This window comes from Microcebus murinus, chromosome 19, assembly GCF_040939455.1.
Source record: "Microcebus murinus isolate Inina chromosome 19, M.murinus_Inina_mat1.0, whole genome shotgun sequence".
In the NCBI taxonomy this organism is placed as follows: domain Eukaryota; kingdom Metazoa; phylum Chordata; class Mammalia; order Primates; family Cheirogaleidae; genus Microcebus; species Microcebus murinus.
Window position 1 is genome coordinate 29,189,762 of NC_134122.1, and position 23,103 is coordinate 29,212,864.

General features: G+C 58.5%; 2 protein-coding genes and 1 pseudogene across 3 annotated transcripts; all 3 read right to left on the minus strand.

The window, feature by feature from the left end:
• Positions 1 to 737: 737 nt before the first annotated feature.
• Positions 738 to 5,305, minus strand: LOC142862377 (multifunctional procollagen lysine hydroxylase and glycosyltransferase LH3-like; annotated as a pseudogene).
• Positions 5,306 to 9,202: 3,897 nt separating this feature from the next.
• LOC105868397 (2-acylglycerol O-acyltransferase 3-like) lies at positions 9,203 to 12,717 on the minus strand. The gene is made up of 8 exons (XM_075994858.1): positions 12,641 to 12,717; positions 11,910 to 12,100; positions 11,574 to 11,720; positions 11,408 to 11,478; positions 10,955 to 11,159; positions 10,515 to 10,689; positions 9,707 to 9,909; positions 9,203 to 9,619 (listed from the first exon to the last, which is right to left on the minus strand). Exons 1-8 carry the CDS (start codon positions 12,715 to 12,717, stop codon positions 9,465 to 9,467), a joined length of 1,224 nt encoding a protein of 407 aa, XP_075850973.1. The 3' UTR covers positions 9,203 to 9,464.
• A 2,779-nt stretch (positions 12,718 to 15,496) lies between these two features.
• On the minus strand, positions 15,497 to 23,098 carry LOC105868206 (multifunctional procollagen lysine hydroxylase and glycosyltransferase LH3). 2 transcript variants are annotated; one of them, XM_075995359.1, is made up of 20 exons: positions 23,009 to 23,098; positions 22,280 to 22,456; positions 21,773 to 21,864; positions 21,478 to 21,614; positions 21,211 to 21,374; positions 20,955 to 21,067; positions 20,725 to 20,788; positions 20,127 to 20,224; positions 19,830 to 19,931; positions 19,536 to 19,661; positions 19,266 to 19,387; positions 18,896 to 19,000; positions 18,651 to 18,776; positions 18,250 to 18,391; positions 18,032 to 18,145; positions 17,858 to 17,926; positions 17,319 to 17,423; positions 16,651 to 16,797; positions 16,233 to 16,358; positions 15,497 to 15,947 (listed from the first exon to the last, which is right to left on the minus strand). In XM_075995359.1, the coding sequence occupies exons 2-20, from the start codon at positions 22,395 to 22,397 to the stop codon at positions 15,792 to 15,794; spliced, it is 2,226 nt and encodes a 741-aa protein (XP_075851474.1). In that variant the 5' UTR covers positions 22,398 to 22,456; positions 23,009 to 23,098; the 3' UTR covers positions 15,497 to 15,791. The 2 variants fall into 2 exon arrangements, with proteins under 2 accessions (XP_075851474.1, XP_075851472.1); XM_075995357.1 differs by lacking the exon at positions 23,009 to 23,098 and having other exon boundaries at positions 22,280 to 22,529.
• Between the last annotated feature and the right edge of the window lie 5 nt (positions 23,099 to 23,103).

A 23,103-nucleotide genomic window follows, 5' to 3' on the forward strand; every position in this document is an offset into this window, starting at 1 on the left:
GTCACTCCCACCATCTAGGAAGCTTCCTGAGGATGACACTTGTCATGGGACCCGCTCCCTGAGCTCACCCCACTAGCAGCTTAGGTGGCAGACAGGCCCCTTCTTTAGAAAACTTGCATCCAGGGTGACTTCCTTCTTCTAGCCTGTGCCTGTACCCCAGCCCAGGCATGTGCCACCTCACCCTTCACCCAGGGAAGATCACTCTATCAAGGGATGAAAGGACCAGAGAGAAGCCTTCTGGGTGGGCAGCGGGTGGAGTTTCATCTGAGCCTGGCCTGGGAAAGTCTGGCCTCCTCCTGTTCCCCAGCTGGGGCAAGGAAGGTGAAGGAAGCTTCCAGGTACCCCAGGGGTGCCTTCCTGCTCCTCTCTTTTCCTCTTGTCTCCCCTTTTCAGGGTTCCCTAGTCTGGCTGGCAGGAGGGGAGATGAGTCGGTAGGAGGCAAAAGATGACAAATGGACTCCAGATTTAAAAATCCTTCCTTGTTGGCAGGGAGATTGAGGAACCTTAATAATTTATCACACGGGGAACCCCCAGAAGCCTTGTCCCTATGAACTCTTGGGGGCTGAGGGGAGGAGAGGGGTCTCCAGGAGCTTCCTGAGAGGGCTGTGTGCTGGGGGCTATGGTGACACATTCAGTTCCAGGCACAGAGAACATACACTCAGGAAGTGAGGAGATGGACACACCCCCTCTCCCAGATTGGGTTCACATCCCTGCCATTGTGCCTTCGTATGACGAAGGCACAATGGCAGGGAAGGTTTGGCAGTGGTTGAGTGTCAGGGGTCAACAAAGGACACCATGATATAGCGAGTGCCCCATGTCGTGGGCAGCCCCTTGTGGTAGTGGGTGAGGCGGCCAGGGTGCAGGAGGCCCCAGCCCTTCCTCGGGGAGGAGACCACGCAGTCATAGCACAGGAAGCAGCAGCCACAACCCTGGGAAGAGAAGGGGACAAACGGGGTGGGCAGACGAGGGGCCTGGGGAGTGCACAGGTAGGAGTGGGAGGGGCAGCCAGGCAAGGGGGGAGGGCAGGTGTGGGCCGGGGAAACTCAGAGGAAGGGATTCAGGAGGTGACACCCCCCAAATACCTGGGAAACAGGAAAAGGCTGGGCCACAGGCAGGGAGGCATCTGTGGGGAGCGGACAGGGGCTCTGGGGGGACGTCGGGGCTCGAGGACAAGAGTGTGTGGAGGAGCAGGCGCACCTCGTAGTCCAAGCCCTTGCTGTTGAGGGCAACGTTGAGCGTGAAGGTGGATGAGTCGTGGTGTGGCCGCAGAGCGGGCTGCTCGTCTGGACGATAGCGGACCACAAAGTTCATCACTGCTCGAGTCTGGGGGACACGAGAGAAGAGGCTACAGGGATGGCCGGGAGGTCTGGGGGGTCTTCTGGGGAGCTGACAGCCCTATCTGGGGAAGAGGGCCTTGGAAGGGCCTCATGGCTAACGGGGTCTCAGCCTGGCTGCTCCCCTCCCTAGGCCCCCTGTGCAGTGTCATGGCTGGGGACCGGATGCCATGGAGATACAGGGGCCCCAGACCCTACTGGGCTGAAAGAGCTCTGTGGGGGATTCCAGCCCAGGACTAGGTGTGGCGGGTGGTGGGAGCAGGGGCGGCAGGTGGGCGGCCCACCTTGGTGTGGTAGCCCGGGAACAGGCTCTCGGTCATGGGCCCCACGTACGTCTGCAGCAGCTGCAGCCACTGGTCCTCGTAGCCCACTTGCTTCATGTGGATGTCCACGGTGGGCACGTTCTCGTAGCCTCCAGCCAGCCTGGAATCCTGTGTCCAGTGGGCACTGAGCCACCCCACACTCTCGGGGTGTGACCTCCCTACTACCACTGACGGATTCCCCCCCTTCTCACTCTGAGGCTTGAAAACCTGTGCTCCCTCCATCTGCAGTAGTCTTCTCTGCTCCTTCTCAGCTTCACTAACTGCTACTGGCCCTTCAAGTCTCGGCTAAGTTGTCACCTTGTTTGACCCCTTGGTCATCCAAGTCTGGGCCAAGGCTGCCCTGTAGCTCCCATAGCACCTGGGCTGCCCATCACAGCCTTAGACCCACAGCAGCTGGGTCACCGCTGCTACCTGGTATGGCAGAGCCTGGCTGGCACAAGTCCTCACTGCAGGGCTCCATCTAGGACAGTGGCCAAGTAAATATTTCTTGAATTTATACTGCAGCTATATTACCAGGGTCGCTCCCACTATAGGTACCTTCTCTGCTCCCACTCTCCTGTCTCCCTTCCTCCTGGACCAGACCATGCATCCCCATCCTCCTAGGGCTCCTCTCCCCCTCTGCCCAGCCCCCACATTGAGCTGGCCTCATGACCACTGGCCGTAGTGCTCCATTTCCTCCACCAGCTTGTCCCACATCTGGTCTGACAGCAGCGGGAACCAGTACACGTCTAGGCATGGCTGAGGACGGGGCTGAGGAAGGCATGGCAGGGGAAGAACAGGGCTGGGGTGATGCTGAACAGGGGAAGGGGACGGGAAGCACACGGAGCTGAACAGAGCAAGGAAGAGGAGGACAGGAGGGATGAGTGCAGCTGGGGACAGCTAGGCCAAGGGTGGCACAGCACGGGGGACTGGAGGGACCCAGAGGCCTAGGTGCAGGGACTGTGGTTTCCAAACTTCTTCACGTCAATACATCCCTCGTTAAATATGTGAATGCAGCCAAAAGGCTACAGGAGTCCCTCTGTCAAATGCCAAGGGTGGGGCTGGAGCCCTACCTGCTCAGTTCTGCCTCCAGCTTGCCTGATCAGGGAGCTCAGGGCAAAATTTGCTAATCCAGGTGGTGGGTGGGGAGTGGGCACAGAGGCCCTGGCCATGGTTTAGTCGGGGAACTGAGCTGGCTCACCTGCTCCACAATCTCCTGCCCTTCCAGGGCCTGGCTGTAGTTCTCCTGGATGTACTGTTCCTTCCAGTCCTGCAGGGGGGGGAGCATGTCAGACATGTGTCCCTTCACTCCCAGCCCAGGCAGTGTTGGGTGGAGGGTGAGGGACATGCTGGCTTTCAGTGAGGCTTGACTCACAAGGGGGTTGTCAAAGATCTGCCAGAGGTCAGGGTGTAGGTGGTCTGTGTTGTACCAGGAGGTGGCCAGGAGGCGGCCGAATTCCTGCGGATTGCTGAGGTGGAGGAAGAAGCCCTGGGGTGGGAGGGTGGGGGTGATCGGGGATCCTCGGCGGCTGCCCCGTGCCTCCCAGCACCCGGCCCCCAGGCACTGCACCCAGGCCTGACCGCCACTCACTTTGTCCCGCAGGCTCTTACAGGAGGCCATGTCCGGGTCAGAGTCGCTGCCTGAGAACAGCTCCCTCTGGGGCAGCTCCTCCCGCAGGGTCTCCCCTCGGATCACATATGCCTGGGACATGTAGGACACGTTCCACAGGCTCCTGGAGGCACCAACGCCAGGTCAGTGAGGTGGGCTGCCCCCAGTTTCTGCCCAAGAAGTCCTTCTCTCGAGACATCTCGGTCCCTGAGCCTCAAGGCCCCCTCACGTCCCGTTAGACATGACTGGTCACGACCACCCGAAGCCGAGGGACATCTGACCGGTGAGTGGCCTGGACACTTGTGAGCAAGGGGGTTGGGGCTGCGTAGGGCCCAGCTCAGCAGGGGTGGGTGAGGGGTAGCTGCCAGCCGGGCAGGACTCACACTCGCTTCCTCTGCACCAGCTCCACGTAGTCCTCGGAGCGAGCGTAGTACTCATCCCGGCTCAGTGCTCCCAGAAGTTGGACCAGAGCTTGCCATGGCGTGACAGCATGGGCACTATCACCTTCCTGTGGACAGGTGGGCGTGAGGGCCGGGCAGAGGGGAGCACGCCTCAGGGAGTCCCATTCTCACGTAGGAGTGGGGTCCTGGGGACTACGGGGGGCGCCCTGGCTAGGGGGACAAGCAAGCTGTTCCCAATTAGGCTACGCAGGGTCTGTGGGTTGGTCAGGACTGCATCAGCGTCCAGGCTGAAGTAGAACTCACACTTGGGGTCCTGCCGGCAACTCTCCCTGGAGGTGACAGACCCACAGAGAAGCTGCCTGGGGTAGGAGGTGGGGGAGGGGCTGTAGTATCAGGGGAAAGCCCCCATCCCCCAGGTCCTCTGCTAGTGATGAGGGAGGGGACAGTCACCTGGGTCTTCAAGAGCGAGAGTGCAGAGCCCCAGGAGGTGCTGACCAGGTGACTGCTGAGACAAGTGCGATGCAGTGGGAGGCAGCCCCTCCAACCCACCCTCCTCCTTGGCTACCTCCCCACACAGGACCTACTCGCATGACCATGTCCCTGGCCTCACATGGGTCAGGGCCTCCTCTGGTCCCACCAGCTTCACAGCTGAGAAGTGGTCCTGGAGCTGTGGCCAGGAGTCTGGGATGTGGGGTCGTGGAACACCTCCTGGGCATGGGGCAGATGGCAGAAATTGGCACCAGAGGAATGTGGATGGGTGAAGTGGGAGGGAAGGAGTTTGGGATCAGGGGCAGGAATTCTGATCAGGAGAGGCAAAGGGTCCCCTGGGAGGGTCCACAGGGGAGGATGTCTCACGTTGTTGTGTAGGAAAAGGGTGACCCGGTCAGGGGGATAGTCCAGGAGCAGCAGCCGCTGCAGGAAGCCAGGGAGAAACGGGGTAGGTTGTTCCAAACACGAGCAGAACCACCCTGGGGGGGAAGCTGGAAGACACAACATGACGGGGCTCAGAGGAGAGCCTGAGCCTGCATTCTGTCCCCAACACCCCACCAGGGCTGAGGCACCAATGAGCTCTGCCTCCACCCCTGCCCAGTGTGCTCAGCCTGCACCTGCCTCCAGTGACCTCATGCCCCACCCTGGCAGCCCCTCACCTGCCCCCCCCCCCGGGAGTGTCCTCCGGTCCCGATTGCAGAACCCGCAGGTTCCCTGGAGTCCAGCCATTGGGGACATAGTTTCCCAGGTAGTTCAGCTGGGGCTGTTGGTGAGAGAACTGTATAGCTGTAGAGGCTCAGCGGTGAGGGGTCAGGGGACAGGTGGGGACAGAGCAGCAAGGGGAGTGGGAGCCTCTCCAAGTTCCTCTGCTGTGGGGTCTGGGGAAGGCCAGCATCTCAGAAGGGTTGCAGGTGTCTCGTGGTTGGGGAGGGCAGGGCAGGGGGCCACTGAGAGCACCTTGGTGGGACCATTTCCATGGACCACAACAGGGAGGGTGTCATAGGCCACGTTCGGGATTCACACACCATTCTGATCAAATTTGAAAACTACTTCATCTGGGGAAGGAAGGCCAGGCTTTAGACTGCCTTTCTCTGGGAGCTGCCAAGCAACAGGTTCTTCCAAATACAGGGGTCTCGAGTTCTCCAGGGGATAATAGGACGCCTGTGTCATCAGGACTGGGGCTCTGTGGTGGCAGGAGCCCTCAGCTTCTGACCAGGCTGCTACCCTGGAGAGCTCCACCACCTGCTCCTAACTCCTCTATGTGGTAACAGAGGCAAAGACTGGAGTGAGGCGTCAGCCAGGCTCGGCCCCATGGACAGGCTGACTGCCACCCTGAGGGATTTACTTCCAAGTTGGAATCCTGATGACAGCAGCTGCCAGGCAGTGGCTGGGTGACGAGCACTTGGTCCCTGCTGCCCCCCTCAGAAGGCCTGTCTGAGAATCCAGTGTGGCATCTCAGCCCCCATCTCAGCCCTGGTGTTGACACTGCGGCCTGAGGCCAGGGGAGACTGGTGGAAGGTGTGTGATGTAGACCTGCCACCTGACTCTTTATTCTTCTCCACCTGGGCCCCAGCCCTGTAGACCAGGTCCCACCCAACATGGCTGCCTGATAAGGAAGGGCTAGGAAACAGATGACAGGCGAAGATGGGGACCAGAGGACTGTCACCCTTGGCTGGGCTGAGGTCTGAGCATGCACACAGAGGAGGCTTGGGGAGAGTCAGGGAGGTGGGGGAGGCAGGGCAGGGCTCCCGACACCTGGTGCTTCCTCCCAGCCTGGGCTGGCTTCCTGGAGAGGATGGCATTCTCAGAAGAAGCCTGACAGTGTGGGGACAGGCCACAGACAACCCGGCCACATTGCACAGGAAGGATGCCAAGCTGTGATGACCAACAGGGAAGTAGTGTTCATTTGTAGAAGTGGACCCGGGTGGGAGGTGGCCTGGGGGAGCCACACCTGTGATCCCCTAAGGGTGTCATTCCCAACCCCCTCTCCCCTGGATAGTCTTTCCAACCCTCACAGAGCCCGTTCTTCTGGCCACATCACATTCCCGCTTCCCACACTGGGACACCAAGTCTCCCCTGGGGACAGAGGCTGATCTTCACCTTTCTGCTTCCTGACCTGGAGTCTCCCCACAGCCCAGTGGTCTTTCTACCTCAAGATGACTCCTCCTTCCCTTTCTTCCTCTCTCAACTCTGACCATACCTGGCCCTTTCCTCATGAACTTACCTAACTGACTTCGCAGGGACCGGAGCAGTTTTCACCTATTATCAGCATTTCTCTGCTTCCTGGTCTGAGCCCGGTTCCTCCAGGAAACACCCTGGCTTCTAGTGTCCTCTCCCACCTCAGGCCAAGCCCTCCCCACACCCCTCACCCATCACTTGGGTTTCACACAGAGGCCTGATAGGGGATGAAACCCCTTCCACCCTCCCTAAGTCCCACACCAAGGCCCCATTACTCAGGGAGAAGAGGAGTGGAAGGGCACTCAGGAAGGTCCCCAGAATCAATCCCCACAGCCCCCAGCTCTGGAGGCCAATTGTCACTTGAAGTTGGTGCCCGTGCCCCTTAGGGAAAGAACCCAGAGAAAAACACTGGAGATGCCAACACTGAAGTTTGCACCAAGCTGAGGTACGGAGGTGCAATAAATAGGCCTTGCGTCTCAAAGGCGGCCAGAGCAGATCACATGCAACACATTGAAGGCAAATGGTTGAAAAGTGACTCTCGAGCCCTCACCCATCACAAGGATCAGAGTTTGGAGATGGAGGAAAGATGATGTGGGGAAAGGCTTTCAGAGTCCTGTGAGCCCCACCCGTAAAAGGCCAGACTTCCCACAACAGGATCAGTGACAAGAGCTTGGTACATCCCCAGTGTTTGGGGAAGGTGCCCACCAGGGAAATCTAGCAGCTGACTGTGGCTGTCTGGATGCCACCACGGCAGGAGAGAAGGAAGGACAAGTGCCACAGTGGGACCTGAACTCCAAGAGCTCCCAGTCCATGATGCTCATGGCTGGAGCTGGGGTTTCCATCCCTCCCACCCTAGAATAACGGGATTCCTGTGGAGCAGACCCGTGTGGAGAGCATGGGCAGAAGCCCAAGGCCAGAGGATGAGGCAGAGAAAGCTCAGGAGCTGCCAAAATGGCCTAACAGGGAAACCTGTGAGGGATCTGTGAATGTCCCCAGGAAGAAGAGAGATCAGTTTTGGCAATCTGACGCCCAGAGAACACCACGTTCCTGTGACAGCCTTGTCCAACTAGACGTTTCTGGCATTCTTCCCCCATCTCTGCCCTACACTCTAAGTCAGGGCTGGTAACAGCAGCTATTACAGGAGGAGTAGGGAAGAGGTCAGTCCTACCTTTGCACACTCTACCTTCCCCAACCACCACTCCTGCACCAAGTAGGTAGCCTGCCCTTGCCAAGGAAGAGAAAATTCCTATCCTTGGATAAAGACTGCAGCGTTGATTACCACAGGAACTAAACATGCTATACCGCAAGTTAATGTAGTACTTATTACCTGAGGTAAGTCATGGGACTGCCCAGGTTTTTATCCAAAGATAAGGGAAAGTTCTTCCACTGAATATTTTTTTTTCTCTCTGATTCTTTTTTTTTTTTTTTTTTTTTTTGAGACAGTGTCTTCGTCTGTCACCTGGGCTAGATGCAGTGGCATCATCATAGCTCACAGCAACCTCAAACTCCTGGGCTCAAGTGATCCTCCTGCCTCAGCCTCCCCAGTATCTGGGACTACAGGTACACACTAGCACATCTAGCTAATATTTCTATTTTTAGTAGACAGGGGGTTTCACTCTTGCTTAGGCTGGTCTCAAACTCCTGGCCTCAAGCAATCCTTCTGCCTAAGCCTCCCAGAGTGCAAGGATTACAGGTGTGAGCCACCATGCCCAGCCTCTAAACCTTTAAATTTTAATTCATGTAATCTTTATAATATTCCACAGTGCTGAGCCGAATGCCATGCTTGAAGTATGTCATTTTATTTTATTTTATTTTATTTATTTATTTTTTTTTTTGAGACAGAGTCTCACTTTTGTTGTCCAGGCTAGAGTGAGTGCCGTGGCGTCAGCCTAGCTCACAGCAACCTCAAACTCCTGGGCTCAAGCGATCCTTCTGCCTCAGCCTCCCGAGTAGCTGGGACTACAGGCATGTGCCACCATGCCCGGCTAATTTTTTTTTTTTATATATATATCAGTTGGCCAATTAATTTCTTTCTGTTTATAGTAGAGACGGGGTCTCGCTCTTGCTCAGGCTGGTTTTGAACTCCTGACCTTGAGCAATCCGCCCGCCTCGGCCTCCCAAGAGCTAGGATTACAGGCGTGAGCCACAGCGCCCGGCCTTATTTTATTTTTTTAAGACAGAATCTCACTGTAGCCTGGGCTACAGTGCCATGGCATCAGCCTACTTCACAACAACCTCCAACTACTAGGCTTAAGCAATCCTACTGCCTCAGTCTCCCAAAGTTGCAGGGACTACAGGCATGCCCCACATCATGCTCAGCTAATTTATATATATATATATATATATATATATATATATATATTTTTAGTTGTCCAGCTAATTTCTATTTTTTTAGTAGAGACAGGTTTCACTGTTGCTCAGGAAGGTCTCAATCTCCTGAGGTCAAAAGATCCTCCTGCCTTGGCTCCAAGAGTGGTAGGATTATAGGCATGAGCCACCATGCCCGGTCTTGAAGTACGTTTTAATCCTGTTAAAATAAGTCCTTGTTGATTGGATTTCTCAGCCCCAGGGATACATAGAGGATGATTAGGGCATGCAGAGCAAGCCATCGCATTAACTCTACTTTTTCTCCACTGAGGATCTGTTCACCCGGCCTCCTGTTATGGCCGCTTGAGTGAGATTTTGCTCACTGATCCATCATCTACTCTAACTTCTCCCATCCAAGTACTAACCAGGCCCGACCCTCCTTCGCTTCTGAGATGAGGTGCATTCAGGGTGGTGTAGCCATAGACTACGTTAACTTCTTTTACACGTGAACCATGCTTGCTCTTCACAGCCTTCCCCTCCAAAATTCCTCCCTCCCAACTCTGTCCAGATGCCTGACAGCTCTTAACTAAGCAGATGCCTTTATTTAAAGCTAGAGAAGAGGCAAAGGGGAGGGGCTTGTCCAAGATCCAGCCACATGCAGAGTTGAGTCTCTGTCCAATCTCAGGCAGCAGCTCTGTAGCACATCAGGATGGGCGTGGATCAGGCCTGGACAAGCTCACTTCCCCAACTTGCTTTGATTGGGGCCATGGAGTATGGCAGTAGGAGAAGGTCCCAGCACCCTGGGTCAGGGGCTTGGGGGCTCAGCGAGCAGCTGAGGCCAGGCCTAGAGGAAAGTGAGGTGGGTAGAAGCAGGGACGCCACAGCTTTCCTTGTGCTCCTCAAACAGCTGCTCCAGAGCCTTCATGTAGACGGCGTGATAGTGGTCAACTTCGTCCGTGGTGGGGTGGAGGCGCCGGGGCACAGGGATGGGGCGGCCCACTGCAGACAGAGGGAGACACAGGTGAGCGAGGGGCCCCCGCTGTCCATAGAGCAGCTGGCGCCCCCTCCCCCACGGGTGGCACTCACCCACGGTGGTTATGGGCACAGCAAAGGGCAGCAGCCCCCAGGAGTTGGCCAAGAACAGACTTCGGCCCCAGAAGATGCAAGGAGTAATGCCTAGGAGCTTCTTAAAGATGACCTGGCACCGAAACTGCCAGGAGCCATCAGCAAAAGCCTTCAATCTGAAGATGTCATTCTCCCCAAAGGAGTAAACGGGCACCAGCGAGGCCCTGGGAAGGGTGATGAGAGAGAAGAGGGGTGCTCAGGTTGCTAGAATGCCCCCACAAGGGCATCATGGGGGCTGCAAGTCTCTCCCCAGCCCTCATGAGGCCGCGTTCCAGAGCCTTTCAAAGCACAAGACAGTGCCTACAAAGAAAGATCTAGAAGAAGATACTCACATTTCTTGAGAAACAATTGTGTAGTTGGCCTTCACATACTTTCTCATTTAGTTGTTAGGACTATAACACAGTGGCTAGTCAGTATTAGGACTTTTCACAGGTAAAGAGACAAGTCCAAGGTCTTGCCTCTGAGATCAGGTCAGAAAGAGCATGCAGGGCTTTGAGCCCAAGGACCTGCCATTGGCACGACGCCCCTGCCTCTGCGTCACTGGGGGTGGGAGGGAGCCCGGGGAACGGGGCACAGAGCTTGGCTCAGAGCAAGACGCTCAGGGCTGCCATGAGCCTCCAGGTTTAGGACACAGTGCTTGGCTCTGGGGACACAGACCCCCGTCCAGGGCCCCAGATGTGTAGGGACTGAGAGGGAGTGTAGACCCACAGAGTGGACAGTCCAGGGGAGCTGTGGAGTCACAGCCAGCAGGCCCTCCATGCACACTCACCCGTGCCTCAGCGCCAGGCGCACAAAGCCTTTGCGTTTCCGGAGCGTGAGGCAGTGCTGCCCTGGGTTCGCATACAGGGCCTCATGTGCACCCCCTATTGCAATGACCACGGCCTGTCCACGCTTGGGCTGGGACAGGACAAAGTCCAGGCTCTGGCGGTTCACAGGACGCACTCCTGTAGGCAGGGGTAGGTGGGAAGCAGTCAGCAGCCCTCCACTGGCCCTTGGTCCCTCACCCTTAGTATAGGACAGGTGAACCCTGAATTCTGTTACTTCCAAACCCGCACCCAATCCCCATGTCAGAGCCCAACAGTGAAGCCACTCACTGATGCCCGCTGTGAGCGTGGCCGATGTTCTGGCCAGGTCCCTGCACTCGGAAGAGGGATGCCCTGGGTGTCCCAGTGTGTGGGGAGCAATTGCCCAATTCTGCTAGAGGCTCACCATAGCTCATAATGTAATCTCGGTAGACTGGGAGGCAGAAGAGGCCACTCAGTCCAGTTTGACAGGTCTGAATCCCTGGGAAGTGCTTGGAGAAGCCATTGCCCTCCGTGGAGAAATTACAGGTAGTACTGGCACACACGATACCATGTGGGTGACTTCCTACCACGTAGTTCTGGTTGGGGGGCAGCTCTGCTGTTTTCACCAGCTTCAGGGTGTTGGGCAGGATGAGCGGGGGAGGCAGAGAAGGGAAGACACCAGCTGAAAAGAGTTGCCCTGCCCCCCAACAGATTTCAGAATTCAAGGTCCTAGGATGGGATCATTGGTCCTCTCCTGGAGGCCATCCAGCCCTGGGGCACTGCCCCAGCTTATGTGCTCAGGCTCCGTCCAGCACATGGAAGGGGGAGAGCAGTGTGGGAGGTGGGGGAGGGTGGAGGCAGTCAAAGGACCCATCACCTTGATAGGATAATAATCCCTCATGTCCTTCCACACTGTCAAATTCCTCATCCAGTCACAGCGCCTTCCACCTGTGGGCAAAGACAGAGGGCGCCAGAATCCCTGGAGGTAACCGCCTCCCCCCAGCCACCATTTCTCATTACCTGGGCCCCTGTCCACAGCTCACCTTGGTTAGGTGTGTCCCAGTCCAGGTAGAGCCACACCAGGTAGAGAACAGAGATTGACCAGAGTGAGGTGAACAGGAGGAAGATGATGAGAAGAGAAAAGAAAGGGCCTGGGTGAAAGAAGAGAAAAGAGTGAATTTGCTTCTGAAACAGTCATTGCACCCAGCCAGTCCCTTCCCTTCCACCCTCACTGGACATCTCGCCATCCCCTGTGGCCCTCTCGGATTGGCCCCTTGGCCCTCAGGCATCCAGGCCAGCTGCTTGGCTGCCCAGTCTTTTTCCCTCTGGACCCTTCTCCCCTGGCAGACCCAAGGCACCCACGTCTCTCCCCATCTCACCCATGAAGAGGAAACTCAACACCCATTGATAGGCAGCCATCATTTCTCGACACTGCTTCCATCGGCTCTTCGGGGTGACAGAGGGTGGCGAGGCTGCAGACACTTCCATTCCAGTACCTCCCCTCTGCCAGCAGGAGTCCTGAGAGCAGAGGAGGAAGCTGAAGGTCTGGGGAGAGAGCCTGGGAAGATTTCTGTCCAGAGAGGGCAGCGCTTGGGGCCTGGCAGGGTTTCAGATCACCTGGCAGAACTGTATGTGTTGGGGTGAGTGTTGGGGTGTATATCAGGATCTGGAGCCCCAGATATCTCCAGGCTCTTCAGACTGGTCTTTGAACTTCCTCAGTCAGTAAATAGGTCTGGGCTGGCCTTGGGCAGGACTGGGTGGGGGTAAAGGAGTGTTGCAAGGGGTATCCCATGGGGTGAACAGAAGGCAGCTTGCCAGTCTGTCCACAGGGCTCCAGGTGCTGGCGGGGCCAGGAGGTCAGCTGAGACTGTTGCATCTGCCATGTGTCCAGTGTGGGCCCAACCGGTTTCCATGTCTCTGGGAGTGACAAAGCCACCTCGGAGTTACCGACTAAGGCTGTGCTGCCTGTGGCCTCACAGCGCACCCCGGCCACCTCTGCCATGTACAAACCCACGAACACCTCTGGTCACTTTCTCACCTTTAATTTCATTCCTGACCTGCAGCAAAGGTGGGGGCTGGGTGGGGCAGGGCGGTGGCATTGGGCACCTACCTGTCCCCGGAGCGCTCCTTGTGCTCCTCGAACAGCCCCGTGTCCCCTCCACAGAGAGGACAGCGCGTGCAGCACATGCACCTGGGCCCAGCTGGGCTACAAACTTCGCCCCATGGGAATCGTGGCCCCCAATGCAGGAGGAACTGACGTGAGTCTGCCCCCCGCCCACAGCCATCGCTGGAGACAGAGTTCAAGGGTGGCGGGGGGCACGGTTCCGGGCGTGAGCAGCTCATTGATGGTGTGGACAGGCAAGTGGAAGGGCAGCTGCAGCCTTTGCCAGCTGTGGAACAGAGGCAGCGCCACACTTAGCTATGGCTACCTCGCTTTTTGCTCCCTCAGCAACCAGGAGCCCAGCAGAAAGGGAACTGCTGGAAGGGCTCGTTCTCTCCAAAGGAGAAGACAGGCAGCAGGGAGGCCCTGTGGGAGCAGGCTCAGCTGACTCAGCACTGGGCGCCGCACTCCTCCCCCGGCCTGCCAGTGTCTCATCCCTGTTACAGCTCCAGCTTCATGAACCACTTCTGATTCCGGAACCTCAAGCTCAGTGCTTCGGGTTTTGACTCCAGAACCTGTAGGAGCCCTCCATGGCCAGGACTGCCACCTGGCTGTCCACATGCAGGGACAGCAGATAAGCAGCCCTGGCATTGTAGGAGGAGACCAAACCTGTGGAGAGGGTAGAGGCTGCGGGACCCAATGCCTGGGTCTTTGAAGATGACGGGGGTGGGTTGGGGGACACTGGTAAGTTAGAGCTGGGCCCAGAAGCAGCCAGACAAGTGGAGAGTGTGGCTGTGGCAGGAGGGGACAGCAGGGGCGACCCCTCCTGCACTTGACATGATATAGTCCGAGAAGAGAGGAAGGTGGACCAACAGGGCAGCATGAGCAGGAGCGGACGCAGACCCTGGAAGAGGCGGGAGAAGCCTGTGGCTTCTGTGCAGAAGTTGCTGAAGGCCCCAAGCACAGGACCCCGTGAGGGTGGAGGCTGAAGAGGTAGTTCTGGGAGGGATCCAGCTCTGCGATTTCAACCAGCTGGGGAGCAGAGGGCAGGCACCCCAACCCACCTGTGACATTGATGAGGAGCCTGAGTCTATTCAGAAGCCCCAGTGCCACCCAGCACACCTGTGCCCTGTGCCCGACGCCCTCATGAAGATGGGGAATCAGTCACGGAAATATCTCCGCATCGTCCAGCTGCTGACCTAGGCAGAGTGGTGGCCTCCAGCCCTGGTGTTGGTCCTGTCTCGGTAAAGCCAGACCTGGTATGGACCACCAGGGTCCAGTACCAGCTTAGGAATGCAAGGAGCAAGGCTGCCAGGCACACTGTACTAGAAGATGGTGGTGGGTCAAAGATCCCGGATGTTTAAGCCGAGCCTCCCCTCTCTCCCCCTTCCCTAGTTCCATGGCATTTGGGTCCTTTCATCCCATCTGCTCCCTAGATTCCTTCAAGGATGACAGAGATTCCAACACCTCCTCCTTGGGGAAATGTGGAAGCAGAGCACCAGGTGCTGGGGCCCACCCAGATCCTCAAGATTGGGGACTCACTAAGCCCCAGGAAGAAGGCACGTTGCAGCACAGCGAGCACTGGCAGAACCTGGAGGAGGAGGCTGGTGGAGGCCATCATACTGTGTGTGGCAGTCACACAGGGGTCACCTTCAGCTTTCAAGTAACCCCCCGTTTGACCCACCCCACTGGCCCTGACCCTTGTCCCTGGTGCCGCCCCCATTCCCACCTCCTTTGCCGCCTGCACACTGGAGCCACGGGAGCTGGGGAAGGATGGGTTCATGGCAACCTGAGTCCACAGGGCTAGGACCAATGGGCCAAAACCAGGGGTGTGGCCAGGAGCCTGAGGGAAGGTGTTTGACTTTGTGGAGGTCAGGGCCTGGGCCTCCTGAGGGGCAGGCGAATGGAGGTCTGGGACAGTGGGGGGAGGCCCCAGGGAGCAGGAACACCACGAAGGGCAGCGCTCCCCACACAAGGGAGAACAGCTTGAAAACCCCTCAGTCTGGGGCCTGGCCTCCGAGGTCCAAGCCTGTGGGGCAGCTCAAGCCTCTGAGGGAGGACACTTTGCCAAGAGGAGTTTTCTCCTGTCCCTGCTTAGCAACTGCCGTCCACAGGGTAGGTGACAAAGGCGGTGGGGGATGGATTTCAGTCTGGCCAGAAAGACGCTGCATCCACTCGGACAGGCAGCCCAGCCAGGCACAGGGTGGGCTTCCCAGAGGAGGCTGGCCCTGGAGGCTGGGTGGCAGGGAGGGAGAAGGGGACTCTAGCAGTGGATGGTAAGACGCCTGGGAACAGCTGAGAGATAAATTCAGTGTTCAGTGCGAGGCTGGAGGAGACCAAGGAAGGGAGACAAGACTTGGTGCCTCACAAGACCTGCTCTAAGGAGGTCTGTCCCTTCCTCCTCCAGGCCACTTGTCACTCCCACCATCTAGGAAGCTTCCTGAGGATGACACCCGTCGTGGGACTACTTTCCTGAGCTCAGCCCACAAGCAGCTTAGGTGGCAGACAGGACCCTCATTAGAAAACTTGCTTCCTTCTTCTAGCCAGTCCCTGTACCCCAGCCCAGGCATGTGCCACCTCACCCTTCACCCAGGGAAGATCACACTATCAAGGGATGAATAGACCAGTGAGAAGCCTTAGGGCTGGGCACGGGGTGGTGTTTCATCTGAGCCTAGCCTGGGAAGTTCTGGCCTCCTCCTGTTTCCCCAGCTGGAGGAAGGAAGGGGAGGGAAGCTTCTAGGTACCCGCATGAGGAACATCCTGCTCCTCCCTTTTCCTCTTCTCTCCCTTTTCCATGGTCCCCTACTCTGACTGGCAGGAGGAGAGATGAGTCAGTCAATAGGAGGTGAAAGATGACAAATGAACTCCAGATTTAAAAATCCTCCTTTATTGGGAGGGAGACTGAGGAACCTTAATAATTTATCACACGGGGAACCCCCAGAAGCCCTGTCCCTATGAACTCTTGGGGGCTGAGGGGAGGGGGGGGGAGGGAGCTTCCTGAGAGGGCTGTGTGCTGGGAGCTATGGTGACACATTCAGTTCCAGGCAAAGAGAACATACACTCAGGAAGTGAGGAGATGGACACACCCCCTCTCCCAGATTGGGGTCACATACCCCATACGAAGGCACAATGGCAGGGAAGGTTTGGCAGTGGTTGAGTGTCAGGGGTCGACAAAGGACACCATGATATAGCGAGTGCCCCGTGTCGTGGGCAGCCCCTCGTGGTAGTGGGTGAGGCGGCCAGGGTGCAGGAGGCCCCAGCCCTTCCTCGGGGAGGAGACCACGCAGTCATAGCGCAGGAAGCGGCAGCCACCTCCCTGGGAAGAGAAGGGGACAAATGGGGTAGGCAGACATGAGGCCTGGGGAGTGCACAGGTAGGAGGGGGAGGGGCAGCCAGGCAAGGGGGGAGAGCAGCTGTGGGCCGGGGTATCCGCAGACAAGGGAAACCCAGAGGAAGGGATTTAGGAGGTGACACCCCCCCAAATACCTGGGAAATAGGAAAAGGCTGGGGCACAGGTTGGGAGGCAGCTGAGGAGAGGGTGCAGGGGCTCTGAGGGGATGTCGGAGCTCAAGGACAAGAGTGTGTGGAGGGGCAGGCGTACCTCGTAGTCCAGGCCCTTGCTGTTGAGGGCAACATTGAGCGTGAAGGTGGATGAGTCGTGGTGTGGCCGCAGAGCGGGCTGCTCGTCTGGACGATAGCGGACCACAAAGTTCATCACTGCCCGAGTCTGGGGGACACGAGAGAAGAGGCTACAGGGAAGGCCGGGAGGTCCGGGGGTCTTCTGGGGAGCTGACAGCCCTATCTGGGAAGAGAGCCTTGGAAGGGCCTCATGGCTAACGGGGTCTCAGCCTGGCTGCTCACCTCCCCAGGCCCCTGTGCAGTGTCATGGCTGGGGACCGGATGCCATGGAGATACAAGGGCCCCAGACCCTACTGGGCTGAAAGAGCTCTGTGGGGGATTCCAGCCCAGGACTGGGTGTGGCGGGTGGTGGGGGCAGGGGTGGCAGGTGGGCGGCCCACCTTGGTGTGGTAGCCCGGGAACAGGCTCTCGGTCATGGGCCCCACGTACGTCCGCAGCAGCTGCAGCCACTGGTCCTCGTAGCCCACTTGCTTCATGTGGATGTCCACGGTGGGCACGTTCTCGTAGCCTCCAGCCAGCCTGGAATCCTGTGTCCAGTGGGCACTGAGCCACCCCACACTCTCGGAGTGTGACCTCCCTAGTAGCACTGCCGGATTCCTCCCCCTTCTCACTCTGAGGCTTGAAAACCTGTGCTCCCTCCATCTGCAATAGTCTTCTCTGCTCCTTCTCAGCTTCACTAACTGGTACTGGCCCTTCAAGTCTCGGCTAAGTTGTCACCTTGTTTGACCCCTTGGTCATCCAAGTCTGGGCCAAGGCCGCCCTGTAGCTCCCATAGCACCTGGGCTGCCCATCACAGCCTTAGACGCGGGGTGGCCGCTACTGTCTGTGAGAAGGTAGAGCCCGACTGGCACAAGTCCTCACTGCACGGCTCCATCTAGGACAGTGGCCAAGTAAATATTTCTTCAATGAATGACTGCAGTTGTACCACCAGGGGCCGATTCCACTTTGGGGGTCCTCTCTGCTCCCACTCTCCTGACTTCCTTCCTCCTGGACCAGACCATGCATTCCCTCCTCCTGGGGGCCCCTCTCTCTCTCTGCCAGCCCCCACCTCGTGCCGGCCTCCTGACCACTGGCCGTAGTGCTCCATTTCCTCCACCAGCTCGTCGCACATCTGGTCTGACAGCAGCGGGAACCAGTACACGTCTGGGCATGGCTGAGGATGGAGCAGGGAAGAACAGGGCTGGGGTGATGCTGCTGAACAGGGGAAGGGGACAGGAGGCACAGGGATGCGAGACACAGCTAGCAGGAGGGGGGAAGGTGGGATGAATGTAGCTGGGGACCGGCTAGGCCAAGGGTGGCACAGCACAGGTGGCAGGAGGGTCCCAGAGACCTGGGTGCAGGGACTGTGGTTTCTAAACTTCTTTACATGAACACATCCCTTGTTAAAGATATGATTGCAGCCACAGGGGCAAGAGGAGTCCCTCTGTCAAATGCCAAAGGTGGGGCTGGAGCCCTACCTGCTCAGCTCTGCCTCCAGCTTGCCTGATCAGGGAGCTCAGGGCAAAAATTGCTAATCCAGGTGGTCGGCGAGGATTTGGGGAGAGGCCCTGGCTATGGGTTAGGTGGGGGGGTCTTGAGCTGGCTCACCTGCTCCACAATCTCCTGTCCTTCCAGGGCCTGGCTGTAGTTCTCATGGATGTACTGTTCCTTCCAGTCCTGCAGGGGTCAGAGCATGTCAGACAGGTGTCCCTTCACTCCCAGCCCAGGCAGTGTTGGGTGGAGGGTGAGGGACATGCTGGCTTTCAGTGAGGCTTGACTCACAAGGGGGTTGTCGAAGATCTGCCAGAGGTCAGGGTGTAGGTGGTCTGTGTCGTACCGGGAGGTGGCCAGGAGCCGACCGAATTCCTGCCGATTGCTGAGGTGGAGGAAGATGCCCTGGGGTGGGAGGGTGGTGGTTATGGGGGATACGCCAGGGGGCTGCCCCGTGCCTCCCAGCACCCGGCCCCCAGGCACTGCACCCAGGCCTGACCGCCACTCACTTTGTCCCGCAGGCTCTTACAGAAGGCCATGTCCGGGTCAGTGTCGCTCCCTGAGAACACCTCCCTCTGGGGCAGCTCCTCCCGCAGGGTCTCCCCTCGGATCAGGTACGCCTGGGATATGTAGGGCACGTTCCACACACTCCTGGAGGCACCAACACCAGGGTCAGTGAAGTGGGCTGTCCCCAATTTTTGCCCAGGAAGTCCTTCTCTGGAGACATCGCAGTCCCTGAGACTCAAGGTCCACTACATCCTGTCAGGCATGACTGGTCAGGACCACCCGAAGCCGAGAGACATCTGACCGGTGAGTGGCCTGGACACTTGTGAGCAAGCGGGTGGGGGCTGCATAGGTCCCAGCTAGGCAGGGGTGGGTGAGGGGTGGCTGCCAGCCGGGCAGGACTCACACTCGCTTCCTCTGCACCAGCTCCACGTAGTCCTCGGAGCGAGCGTAGTACTCATCCCGGCTCAGCGCTCCCCAGAAGTTGGACCAGAGCTTGCCATGGCGTGACAGCATGGGCGCTATCACCTTCCTGTGGACAGGTGGGCGTGAGGGCCGGCAGAGGGGAGCAGGCCTCAGGGAGTCCCATGCCCTGGAAGGAGTGGGGTTCAGGGGACTACGGGGGCGCCCTGGCTGAGGGGGACAAGCAACCTGTTCTCCTCAATGAGGCTGCGCAGGGTCTGTGGGTTGGTCAGGACAGCATCAGCATCCAGGCTGAAGTAGAACTCACACTCAGGGTCCTGCCGACAACTCTCCCTGGAGGTGACAGACCCACAGAGAGAAGCTGCCACGGGCAGGAGTCGGGGGTAGGGGCCCCCACAGTAGTATCAGGGGAAAGCCCCCATCCCCAGGTCCTCTGCTAGTGGCAATGGAGGGGACAGTCACGTGGGGTGCGAGAGTGAGAGGGCAGAGGTCAATAGGGGCCAGCCAGGTGACAGGTGAGGCAAATGCCATGCAGTGGGTGGCAACCCCTCCATCCCACCCTCCTCCCTGGCTCCCTCCCTGCCCAGCACCCACTCACATGGCCATGTCCCTGGCCTCTCCTGGGGTCAGGGCCTCCTCTGGGCCCACCAGCTTCACAGTTGAGAAGTGGTCCTGGAGCTGTGGCCAGGAGTCTGTGATGTGGGGCTCGTGGAACACCTCCTGGGGATAGGGCAGATGGCAGAAAGATGGCACCAGACGGAAGTGGGGGTGCGAGGTGGGAGGGAAGGAGTTTGGGATCAGGGGCAGGAATTCTGATCAGGACAGGGGAAGGGTCCCCTGGGAGGGTCCACAGGGGAGGGTGTCTCACGTTGTTATGTAGGAAAAGAGTGACCCGGTCAGGGGGATAGTCCAGGAGCAGCAGCCGCTGCAGGAAGCGGGGCAGAAACGGGGTAGGTTGTTCCACAAACACAGCCAGAAGCACCCGGGGGGGAGGCTGGAAGACACAACATGAGGGGGCTCAGAGGAGAGCCTGAGCCTTCCCTCTGCCACCAACACCCCACCAGGCCCGAGGGACTGATCAGCTCTGCCCCCACCCATGCCCAGTGTGCTCAGCCTGCACCTGCCTCCAGTGACCTCATGCCCCACCCTGGCAGCCCCTCACCTGCCCCCCCGGGAGTGTCCTCCGGTTCCGATTGCAGAACCCACAGCCTCCCTGAGGAGTCCAGCCATTGGGGACATAGTTTCCCAGGTAGTTCAGCTCGAGCTGTTGGGGAGAGACCTGCATAGCTGTAGAGGCTCAGCGGTGAGGGGTCAGGGGACAGGTGGGGACAGAGCAGCAAGAAGAAGGAGAGCCTCTCCCAGTTCCTCTGCTGTGGGAGCTGGGGAGGGCCAACGTCTCAGAAGGGTTGCAGGTGTCTCATGGTTGGGGAAGGGCAGGGGAGGGGGCCACTGGGAGCACCTTAGTGGGACCGTTTCCATGGACCACAACAGGGAGGGTGTCGTAGGCCACGTTCCGAATTCGCACACGATTCCGATCAAACTTTAAAACTACTTCATCTGGGGAAGGAAGGCCAGGCTTTAGACTCCTTTTCTCTGGGAGCTGCCAAGCAACACGTTCTTCCAAATACAGGGTCTCAATTTCTCCAGAGGATAAAAGGATGCCTGTGTCATGCTGGACTGGGGCTCTGTGGTGGCAGGAGCCCTCAGTTTCTGACCAGGCTACCCTGGAGAGCTCCACCACCTACTTCCTGTGTGAGCTGGGGTGAGTCACAGTCCCTTAGGGAGTCAGTTTCTCTTTTGTACCGGGTCCCTAACCAGGGACCTTCCTTGTGTTAAATGAAGGCACACAAGCAAAGCCCTCGCCTGGTACCTCGGCTGGGCAAGCTTCTGCTGCTTTGGCTCTTAGTACCATGAGCACAGGGTACTGCACACACTGAGCCACCCAGGTGTTTGATGACATTAACATAAAGGTAAGCTGTACCCAGCCCAATTCCACCAGGTGCCCCTCCTCATTCAGGACCTTCTCATCGCCCACCTCCCAAGGCCTTCCTCCTCACCTAAAGCCCCGTTGAGGTTCTGAAAGATCCGGGATTTATGATCCAGATTAAGGCCGAGTTTCTCCTGCATGGGATAGGATGAGTCAGGATAGTGAATTGAAGAGGGGTGGGAAGACATCATCTCTCTCTTTCTCTTCACATTTTCCCCACTCCCCTTCAACCGTCCTCTCCCATCCAGCCCCCACTCCCACATGGCTGCAGGGTGCTGCCACTTCTCTGCGCCTCCCCACCCTCAGTCCTGGGTCCAAGTAGAGTCGCGTGTAGAAGAGTTGATCGTCATCGTTGTCTTTGTACTTCCACTGGCGGACGATCTGGTGGATGGTGGGGGCGAAGCCAATAAATCCTGGTAGGAAGGGGAGGTGTTGACCCCAAGACCCCCAGGGTCCCACAGGTCTGTCCCCACACCCTCTCCAGCCCTCAGGCACTTGGAACAGAGCCATGCCCCACTGCTCTTGGCCCATCTGCCTAGGGGACTATGCCACTCACCACCAGAGTTGAGGAAGCGCTTCCCTGTGACCACCTCAGGGTACTGCTCTGCCAGTCCCCACTCGGGCCAGCAGAAGCCCTCTGCAGAGAAGAGCAAGCGGCTGCCACTCTGGACAAACTTCTTCAGCAGCTCCGAGGGGCTGCCAGCCAGAATCACATCGTAGCTACGCATGGAAGGGGAGTATGAGCAGGAGGCCACTAGGAACCTCAGCATCCTTACCCTTCCTCATGTTCCCCTTTCTTTCTCCCCAGCCCCAGCCCCTTTACCTGTCCACAAACATGATGACCATATCCTCCTGGTCTGCATATTTCTCCATTTCCTTCCTTAGCCACCTGACCTTCTGCCCTCCACCAACGGTTCGGGCCACATCACCCCCTCGCCACTCCTCTCCCAGGCCCAGGGTCTGTGGGGGAGACCCGTCATGCCAGGAAAGGGCTCAGCCAGACAAGATTGGGGGAGCTCCTGACCAGGCTCACCGTGGTGACCCAGACATCCAGCCCTCAGCCCACTCCTCCTGAGGGGACCTCTTCCCAGGGGCCTGAGGGCTTTCTCCATCCTCACCCGCACAGTGTAGTTGAAAAACTCAGCAGACTGCAGGAAACGCTGGTATCCCTCCGTCTCAGCTGTAGCCACGGTGATCACCAGCAGCTTCTCTGTCACCAGTCAGGAATTGGCATTTGGGACCCACCCTCCCCCCAGCTCCGTGCCCCACGTGTCTTGCTGTCTCGCTCTCCGTAGGCGCCCTCCACTTCCCTCTGACTCTACTACCATCGCTTTTCTCTTCTTTCCCATTCCCTCTTAAACTCTTTCCACCCCTGGTCACTTCGACCCCAGTGAGAGCGGGGTGGGAGGGACACCATGGAATTCGGGGGCAGTTCGCACGGGAATGCTGGAAGTCCCAGTTCAGGGTGGAGAGTGGCAGAGGGGCCGCGAGATTCAGTCCTAAGGAGCGCGCTGGGCAGGGCAGAGGCTGGACACTGTCGGGAGCCCCTGGCCCCCTCTCGGACCAGGTAGGCAGACACGTCAGTCTGGCGCCCACTCGGCCCGGCCGGCCCTCCGAGTTCTCACCTGGGTTGACGGGGCTGTTGTTCTGGCGCCGGTCGGAGGCTGAGGCGGCAGGAGGCGGCGGCCGCAGCAGCAGCAGCAGCGGCAGCAGGAGCTGGGATCCCAGGCCCGACGGGGCCATGGCGGAGAGCGGGTCGGGACAGTCCGCACCGGGCTCAGCTGTGCGCCTGGATCCCAACCCTGGGGAAGGAGGAACCCGGGCTGCTGTGTGCGGCCCGCCGCGAGGTGGAGCAGGGCTGGGGCTCCGCCCTGGAAAAAAGGCGTATCCGGAGGCTACAGAAAACTCGAGATGCTGGCGCCGCAGACAAGGCGAGGATTGTCCCGGGCGCCCAGCCGGGGACGGAGGTGGGCGGGGGCTCGGGCAGGCTAGCGGGAGACCCGGGCTTGGGTCCGAGCCAGCCGGGCCTTCTGCCCACCTGACACATGTGGAAACTGAAACCGGGAGAGGGGAAGTGGGAAGTGACCCCTCGCAGAAGGTCTGGCGGGACGCGGAGGCGGGTCCTTGCCACAGCCCTGCCAGGCACAGCCGGGCGGAAGAGCGAGGCGCTAGGGGCGCGCGGAGCAGGGACGAGTGGAGGAACGGGGGAGGCAGGGAGGCAGAAGGCTGCGGAGTCTGCGACAGGATCGGGGCCGAGGGGAGCTAGGGGATTGAGCTTTCGGCAGAGGGCCACCAGGGACCTATAGGATTGTCCACTAAAGCCTGCCATTTTCTTTAACAGTCCAGCCCACCACCTCTACTGCCTCGAGAGAAGCTTCAGGGGCTGCCTCTGTGATGATGGCATCTTCAGAAGGACCAAAATAAAATAACGTTTTTCGAAAGACTTCTG